This window comes from Cyprinus carpio, chromosome B9 (assembly GCF_018340385.1).
Source record: "Cyprinus carpio isolate SPL01 chromosome B9, ASM1834038v1, whole genome shotgun sequence".
In the NCBI taxonomy this organism is placed as follows: domain Eukaryota; kingdom Metazoa; phylum Chordata; class Actinopteri; order Cypriniformes; family Cyprinidae; genus Cyprinus; species Cyprinus carpio.
The window spans coordinates 19,318,994-19,328,639 of record NC_056605.1 but is presented as its reverse complement, the minus strand read 5'-3'; the positions used below and the strand labels follow the sequence as shown (position 1 = coordinate 19,328,639).

The 9,646-nt window shown below is 34.4% G+C and overlaps 1 protein-coding gene across 5 annotated transcripts; it reads left to right on the top strand.

Moving 5' to 3' along the window:
* The first annotated feature begins 501 nt into the window (after positions 1-501).
* On the top strand, positions 502-9,633 carry hao2 (hydroxyacid oxidase 2 (long chain)). 5 transcript variants are annotated; one of them, XM_042731374.1, is made up of 9 exons: positions 502-592; positions 1,283-1,349; positions 5,601-5,753; positions 6,405-6,556; positions 6,694-6,977; positions 8,016-8,237; positions 8,323-8,481; positions 8,589-8,691; positions 8,801-9,633. In XM_042731374.1, exons 2-9 carry the CDS (start codon positions 1,327-1,329, stop codon positions 8,854-8,856), a joined length of 1,152 nt encoding a protein of 383 aa, XP_042587308.1. In that variant the 5' UTR covers positions 502-592; positions 1,283-1,326; the 3' UTR covers positions 8,857-9,633. The 5 variants fall into 5 exon arrangements, with proteins under 5 accessions (XP_042587308.1, XP_042587309.1, XP_042587310.1 ...); XM_042731375.1 differs by having other exon boundaries at positions 504-592; positions 8,622-8,691; XM_042731376.1 differs by lacking the exons at positions 502-592; positions 1,283-1,349 and adding an exon at positions 2,116-2,171.
* Positions 9,634-9,646: the final 13 nt, after the last annotated feature.

Genomic DNA, 9,646 nt, shown 5'->3' with positions numbered 1-9,646 from the left:
AAAAATAATTGTTTATTATATTTATCTTATGTTTTTTGAAAACTAAAATCACTCAATTGGGTGATGCAACATTAAATCATCATTATTATAAAACTGTACTCGCAATAACTGAAATAATGCATTGTCCAAAATATGTCTTATTTATCTGAAGTGACTTAAAAATGTTAAACATAACAAGCACGTTGTCACTGATCCAACAATATTCATAGTATGCACATAGAATTTATTTAAACATTTGCAAAATTGCACGAAAGAAAAGCAGAACAAACACAGGCACACTGATGTCATGCACTGACCCTCAATCTAAGCATACAATTGAAACAAAAAGTTGCTTCTGGCCCCTTTTTCACTCTTGTACAATGTGTGCTGGGCTAATGCTGACTGTGTGTGAATGAGTGTGTGTGTGTGTGTGTGTGTGTGTGTGTGTGTGTGTGTGTGTGTGTGTGTGTGTGTGTGTGTGTGTGTGTGTGTGTGTAAACGGGGAGCAGTCGGAGCCAGGGGGTTGAGCCACTTTTGTACAGTCCTACCTGAATACATGTGGCAGAAAACACAGTACAGATCTCAGGAGCAAATCAAGAGATTTAGCGACAAGGTAAGACATAGCAACACACACAAAAGAAGGGTATGAATGACTTTAAAAATTAATTTGGGTATTAAAAAAGTAAAAAAAAAAAAAAATATATAAAACAAACTTTTAAAAATTATATACAGTGATATAAAATATTGTATGTGTTAAATCCAATCTTAGATATGGATTCCTCTAGTGAGATACATTTTTCCAAAACAGCTTTTTGTGTGTGACTGCCACTCATAAACAAGCTTTGAAACATGAGCAGCTAAAGGGAGTGTGACGACAGCTGTCACATGACTGAAAGCCACCATCACTTCAGTTGATCTCTGGAAACTTTTACTGCAACACTAATTCTTCTTATTTGTCTCATTTTTGGACAGTACTTTTGAGAGGTGATAATGTTGTTTATCATTATAAGAGTGCTTAAGATTTGATCATACATTTAGTGATTTGGTTGGAGCTTGTAATCCATGCCAAAATGTTTGTTGATAACTAGGGTTGTATGTGTCAAGCTTTTATCTTTATATACTCTTTCTATAATCTTAAAAAAAGTCTTTATTTGTTTACTATCGCCATCTAGTGTTCATTTGTTCTGGAGGTCTGTGTTGTCTGACCTATGACAACATGTAGAAAAAAGATGAAGAATCATAAAAGAAAAATAACTAGACAAAAGAAAGAAGTGATCTAATGTCGTTACATGTTTTTTTCTAGACTGTGAACATCATACATATGCAGAACTGGAGTGCCGTAAAGATATGAACATATTGGATTCAACTGGGTAAGTGATAGCAGTTTGCTTACTAAATAACTTGATAGTGAGCATACTGTACATCTGCCAGAAATATCTAATCAAGATGCTGATGCCAAAACCAAAAGCTTTATGTGGGGTAAACCAACTACATGGAGATGGTTAGATACGAAATACAAAAGCAGAAAAGGCCATGTATGAGAAAGCCATGTGATGTGTGACTGTTAGCCATGCAGTTTAATTGAAACGCAGTCAGTGAGACCTGCTGTATTAGTTGATACTACTGTAGATCATACAATAGCATCATTCTTTCTAATGACAATCTCTCTTTATTATGTGGAGGTTTTAATATATTGTGTCAGGATCTGATTCTACTGACACATAATATTATACAAGTACCTGTTTGTGTCAGTGGTGGAAGGTTTGGGGGTTTAACATTAGTTTTACTGTACTTAAGTACCTTTTTCATGTATCCGTACTTTACTGGAGTAGTTTTATTGTTAGTAACTTTTACTTTTTACTTCACTACATTCCAAAGCATAAGATCGTACTTTTTACTTAACTACATTTCATAAAACATATCGTTACTCCTTATAATAGGCTATATCACGTGCTCTGAGACGCAGAAGCGGTGTCTGATTCAAGAACGAACTGATTCTTTTCAATGAAGCTTTTAAATCGGTTCGCAAATCGCACCAAAAGATTCATTTACGAATTAGAATGATCCGATTGCAGCTGTTCTAGAGTCAACAACTCACTGATTCAAATGAACCGTTTAGTGCGAGTCTCTAGTGAACTCAATTCACAACCGGGAGATCTTGTGAGCGCGCGTGCGACTGATGCTGCTAAAAGGTACTAATGTCGAATTTTAGGATTAATTATTGTAACTGAAAATCATATTTATGTCAAAACTGTCATTTATTTGGGAACTTAATCTGCTGTAAAGGGTGATCTATTTAAGCCCACTGAAATGCTTGAATGCAAACACATTAGCCTCAGTGCCTCTAAGGTCAAAAAAACAAAACATTAAAATAACACAGATTAAATAAAATAATTAATGCACGTTCAAATTCCCCGCTGCCATAACATTAACAGTTCTATTAAAATGCTAGGCATTTAGCCCTATGTGACGTCTGTTTTTATATTGTTTATCAACAGTATAAATGTTTATATTGTTTGAATTAACTAACCGAGTAGACAGATTTGAATGTTTATTCATAACCATACTGAAAATAAGTAAATATTGGTAGCTGATGCTAACTGTCTAGCTAACAAGCTTGGTGCTAAGTTGAAGTAATTTTTAAATATAAAGTCCAAATATTTTTATTCAGTCACCTAGATACATTACATCTGAGGGGGAAAGAAAGGCTGTGATGTTCAGAACATGGTAACTGCAGTAATTATCAGATTGAGAAGTGATGTCCTCTGGGGGCATTTGTCCAGGGTTTTTTTTTTTATATATACCACAGACAAGGTTTGAGAAGAAAAAAATCATTATTATTTTTTATTTTTTATCATCAAATATTATTTTTTTCCTTAAAATGTTCTTCCTAACTTCAGGCCTTATTCTCATGTCATATATAATGGTGATGTTCTGCAAAACAACAAATTTTAAAACACTTTTTTTCTTACTGGTGAAAATCTGATTGTCAAATGTGACCCTGGAGCACAAAACGAGTCTTAAGTCTCTGGGGGTATATTTGTAGCAAAAGCCAAAAATACATTGTATGGGTCAAAATTATCAATTTTCTTTTATGGCAAAAATTATTAGGATATTAGGTAAAGATCATGTTCCATGAAGATATTTTGTAAATTTTCTACCGTAAATATATCAAAATTTAATTTTTGATTAGTAATATGCATTGCTAAGAACTTCATTTAGACAAATTTAAAAGTGATTTTCTCAATGTTTAGATTTTTTTGCACCCTCAGATTCCAGATTTTCAAATAGTTGTATCTCAGCCAAATATCATCCTTTCCTAACAGCTTATTTATTCAGCTTTTTGGATGATGCATAAAATCTCAATTCGAAAAATTGACCCCTTATGGTTTTGTGGTCCAGGTTCACAAATCTGTTTTCTCTCAGGTACATTGCAGTGTATCTTCACAGTGAACATTACTACATCACTCTCATCAGCGTAGTCCATATCAACAACAAAAATATATTTTGACTCCATATATTGGTTATTTTGAGAAAATTCCAGGTATTTTGAGCAGTAGGATTATAAAAAAAAATGTGCTAATATAAAATTAATTTAAGTAGCCTATATAAAATTGCTCAATAAATCTATCTATCACTACTTTTTTACTTAAGTACATAAAAAATCAAGTACTTTTGTACTTTCACTTGAGTTAAATTGAAAAAGGAATACTTTTACTTTTACTGGAGTATTATTTTATTATACGTATCTGTACTTTTACTCAAGTACTTTATTTGTGTACTTCGTCCACCACTGGTTTGTGTGTGCAACAGATTCAAACACCATCTTATGTGTGTCTTTTATGCTCAACAAGGTATTTATTTGATCAGAAATATAGCAAAAACAACAATACTGTGACAATTACAATAAATAAAATAAATGTTTTCTGTTTTCAGAAAAATACCATACTGACCCCATATTTTTCTGAAGCATATTTACTTTACTACAGCCTCAGTTTGACACCCTGAAAACATATCAATTCTGGCTACCCCACTTAAAAGGCTCAGAGGTCATCCTTGATAACGTGTGATTGTTCTGAACTTATAAGATGCCTTATATACCTGAAGGAATAATGTAACATGGTACAAATATGATTAAATGATTGAATCCACATCCTTTTCAGCATTGTTAAACAAGGTAAATTAAACACTCAGTTTTCATAAGATAGAAAAATTTATCCATTTTAGCCATCTGTTAGAATTTGTTTTGACTATTCCATTTGAACAGCAGGTTCTTATTCTAAACTATGCTGTTGCTGTCTCACTAGTTAGTTAGACAGACTGGTTGCATCACAGGTAGAGAGCTGTGAGAAAGGCTACATATTTGTGCACGTGCGCCTGAGTTTTTTTCTGTGGTCAGTGTGGCCAATCAGCACATTTCCAGTCAATGCAAACACAATAAACATCAGTGGTCAGTACCAGGCCCCAACTTGCTAGGTCATGGCTCTCTTTTGCTGTTTTATGTTTATTTACACCAGAGCAAAACTACTTTGCACACAGGCATTTTCATATTACTTAATTATAGCTAAAGATTTGAGTTAGAGTTACAATGCTGTTGGCCAGAAAGGTGAGTAATTCATTCTAATGTATGTATGTATTTGTTTGTTTTTTGGTTCTTTCAGAGTTACATAGGTTATATGGGCTGATGGATGGATGAGGAAACAGTGGGTTGCTGCAGTCCTTCAAAAACAGTACTGGTTTAAGTCCATAGGTCATAGGTTTCTGATGACTACAAGAACAGATCTGGTGTTCTGCTTTAATTATTAACTTTTAGTGATAGTTCATGAAAATTTATTGACAAATGTATTTTTCTAGCAAATATTAGTATGAAAATATATTTCAGTTCACTCTCTTTTGCACTATGTAATCATATGGTCTCAGTAAGGGAATAAAATGTCTTGTAAGCTAAGTACTGGCCCATAGTTAGAGTTCAAAAGTTAATCCCAACCCACTTGTGTTTCCATCCAATTGGTTCAGTCTTTCATGTTAATCAGTGTTTTGTCTGCCAAAGTTAGCTGGCTAGCACTAAAGCAGTCCACTGTGCTGTGACCTAAATTTGTCTAAACCTTCAGAAAAGGTAAAAGAGGTCTCTTGTTTTTGTTTTCAAAATAGTGTTATTACATACAATACTATGTAATTATAATATTCAACCTAAATTTGTTAAATCAGGTGCGTAAACCTTCATATTCTGATTCTGTTTGAATGCAGGTAATTTGTTTAATGGTTTTGAGCACTTATCTGCAATATCATGTGAAAATGTTACAATTTTTCTATAGCAAATTTTTAAATGCAGTTTTTAAGTGTATTTTTTCCACATTTACTAATGTAAAAATGCCTTGAGAAGTATCAAGAAAATATTTTATATTGATTTATTTGTATTTTATATTCATTGACACTGAAAGTAAATCATCTAAATGTTAATCTAATATTGATATTCATACTTCTCTTTATATATTGGTGCAAGAATGCAAACTCTCTGTCAGTGATAAAACAATATTATATAATGTCAGTTGTGTATATATTGATGATATATGATGTCATGATGACATGTGGGATTTGTTTTATTTATTTATTTATTTTAGTGAGGAAGGAGTCTGTGTAGAAATGGCTATGGTCTGTTTGAATGATTTTGAGGAATATGCCAAGCAGCACCTCTCAAAGGCTACATGGGACTATTATGATGCTGGAGCTGATGACTGCTGCACCAGAGATGACAACTTGCTGGCCTATAAACGGTACTATACTGCTGTTAAAGGGATAGTTCACCCAAAAATGAAAATTCTGTCATTAATTACTCACCCTCATGTCGTTTCAAACCCATAAGACCTTTGTTCATCTTTGGAACACAAAATGAAGATATTTTTGATGAAATTCGAGAGCTTTCTGACCCTGCATACATAGCAACAAGGCCAGCACATCCAGGTTCTACGTCAGAATGCCGGCTCCTCCGTCAGCAGCACCTCATGCGTGGTACAATAAGAGAAAAAATTGTTGATTAAAGTCATTGTTTTTGTTATCTTTGTGCACAAAAATTATTCTTGTAGCTTCATAAAATTATAGTTGAACCACTGATGTCACATGAACTATTTTAATGATGTCCTTACTACATTTCTGGGCCTTGAACATTGCAGTTGCATTGCTGTCTACAGAGGGTCCGAAAGCTCTCAGATTTCACCAAAAATACCATAATTTGTGTTCTGAAGATGAACGAAGGTCTTACAGGTTTGGAACGACATGAGGGTGTGTAATTACTGAATTTTAATTTTTGATCATCTCTTTAAATTTGTATTACTCTATATTTGTATTACACTATACAATTTTATGGCCCGTGCTTATGAGTAATCTCTAACTAAGCTGCTCTCTTACAATAATGCCATCTCTTTCAGGATCCGTTTGAGGCCGCGGATTTTACGTGATGTGTCGATCAATGACACTCGGACCTCTGTGCTGGGAATGGAGATAAGCTTCCCTGTGGGAATTGCTCCCACGGCTTTCCACTGCCTTGCGTGGCACGAGGGAGAACTGGCCACTGCTAGAGGTGAGAGTGTGATGAAGTGACTGGGTTTCATTACTTCTTGTGTTATGCAGCACTTTGGCCACTAGGTGGAAACTGGTTTGAAGCTACTAGTTTTACTTTTTTGCATCTTATCTCTCCATTCTTCTTTCATTTCCCAGCCACTGAGGCAGTGAACACCTGTTACATAGCCAGCACATACTCCACATGTTCAGTGGAGGAGATTGCTGCAGCAGCACCCAACGGCTACCGTTGGTTTCAGCTGTACTTGTACCGGGACCGCAAGCTCTCGGAGCAGATTGTGCGCAGGGTGGAGGCACTTGGCTACAAAGCTCTGGTGCTTACAGTGGATGTGCCCTACACTGGCAAACGCCGCAATGACATACGCAACCAGTTTAAGCTCCCACCTCACCTGAAGGTCAAGAACTTTGAGGGAATGTTCCAGGTAGGGCAGTTATTTATTTATTTATACATTTATAAATAAACATTTAAACATTTAAAATTTAGAATACAGTAAAGCAAGGGTTTTGGGGCCACCAAGAAAATTTGAGAAAAAAATAAAAAGATTATGAAAAATATTTTTAACTTAAGAAATGTATTAAATATGTTTATTTCGATAATCGTTATAATATTTGTAAATTATCATATTGATTTAACTTAATATATTAATAAATATGTTTAACTCAATAATTATTTATTTATATGTAATATATATTTATTTATTATAGTACTGATTTCCACACTTTTTAAATGTGGAATACAGTAAAACAAGAGTTTTCAAAGTTAGGCAAAGGGATCGAAAAGAAAATCCGAGAGAGAAGAAAAGTTCATAATTAATATAATATGTATTTTAATATTTGAAAAAATTAACAGTAACACTTTATTTTAAGGACCAATTCTCACTATTAACTAATTACTTATTAGAATGCGTATTACTAGTGTATTGGCTGTTTATTAGTACTTATAAAGCACATATTCTGCATGACCGTATTCTTCATCCCTTAATCCTACCCGATACCTAAAGTTAACAACTACCTTACTAATTAATAATAAACAGCTAATTAGGAGTTTATTAAGACAAAAGTTGTAGATAATAGTTAGTTAGTAGTAAGAATTGGTACCCAAACTAAAGTGTGACTAAATTAACAATCAAATGTTATATATATAAAAACAATTCTTTAAGCTGCTTTATAAAAATATTTCACAATGAAGAGCACTTCACAAATAAATCTGAACTGAACTCAAAATATTTTCATATTTTAGTAATTTGTGAGCTAACTACACTGGAGAAACGTTGTCTTTATAGTATGACTTCATGCACTGAAAAAGATTTTGTAATTCTTACAGTATAACTGAGTTTTTATATATAAACATATCTCACAAAGGAGATCATCACATTATAGCTTACCAAGTTTAAGCATACAATATCTTGTTACTGTATGTAATGTCTGTTTGTATGAAGCCCTCTTTGCTCCCTTTACAGGAGCAGGCTGGCTCCCAGGAGGAATACGGGATCCCTGCTAACACACTGGACCCGTCGATCAGCTGGAAGGATGTGTGCTGGCTCCAGTCTCTATCACGGCTGCCTATAATCATCAAGGGCATCCTTACTAAAGAGGATGCAGAGCTGGCCGTAGAGCATGGCGTCCAAGGGATAATTGTGTCTAATCACGGGGGCCGGCAACTAGATGGAGGGCCAGCAACGGTAAGGCAATCTGTCCATGTCTCGGTAGTTTAGACGTGATTCCCACCATTCAGACAACTAGACCTTGACCTTACATGTCACACAGATAGATTGTCTGCCTGAGATAGTGGATGCAGTGCAGGGCCGGGTCGAGGTCTACATGGACGGAGGGATCCGTACGGGCAATGATGTGCTGAAGGCCATAGCCTTGGGAGCCAAATGTGTGTTTATTGGCAGACCAGCAATCTGGGGCCTTGCTTACAAGGTAACTGTGTGGAAAGCAGTGTTTCTAATGCTTGAAAATCTATTTTCTATATTATAGTCTGTACTGAATTTTCCATTAACAAGATACTCGCGTGATATTTGGTGCAGATAAGGTGTTCATACACAGTATGTTTTGATCAGGGGGAGGAAGGAGTCAGAGAGATCTTACAGATTCTACATGATGAGTTTCGTTTATGCATGGCGCTGTCAGGTCAGTCTGCTATGTAAAATGTAATGTGCCATATGTAGCCAACAAAAAATGGGTCAGGTTTTAATGTCTGACTATTATTTTCATTTCAAATTGCCTCTTATTCTGCTAGGTTGCCGAAATGTTGCTGAGATCAACAGGAACCTCATTCAGTTTTCTAGACTTTGAACTAGCAAAGAGGACTTTAGTAATTTCTGCTTTACCACTGACAGCAAAGATCCTCTTTATCCACTATTAATACTAAATGTATTCAAGAAACTACTGTTGCTTTAAGTCACATTTAGCAAAAATGACATATTTACATATGTTCACAGTGTATGGATGGTTTTAATACAGTATTTTTATTTCAGTAAACATTCTGCACGGCACTGCATAAATTCCACACTATTTTGCCTAAGAGTGAATTATTTTAGTACCTATGTATCGCCAATCAGACATTGTCAAATTTATTTATATAGCGCTTTTTAAAATACAAATTGCTGCAAAGCAGGTTTATTGTAGTAAAGAGAAAAACAGGAGCAAAATTGTTCATTCAGGATTCAAATGTTTCGGTTCTCATAATTATGACTTCTATTTCAACTATAAAGCAGTTATGCAGAAGATAAGAATCTAGTAAATGACCTATTTTGTGCTTTACATGCTCAACTGTATGGCAGAAACTAATTCACAGGAATAAGTAAATCAATAATGCCCAAAGACAACAACGGTATCTTATGTAAATTAAATATCAATTTATCATCAGTACTGAATGGATATTGAAAATTAAAATATCCAGTGTGACAATACTAAACAATATGAGATCATCTGAAGTAATGGTATATGTTAAGTCAGTATTTATCTGACAATTAGTGCTATACTTTTTCTGTTGACTTACTTTTTTAAAAGGTTAACTTGATTTTTCCCTCTAAAAATAAACACATTGTACAAATGTATGCATTTATCTCATATTCAAGTGTGC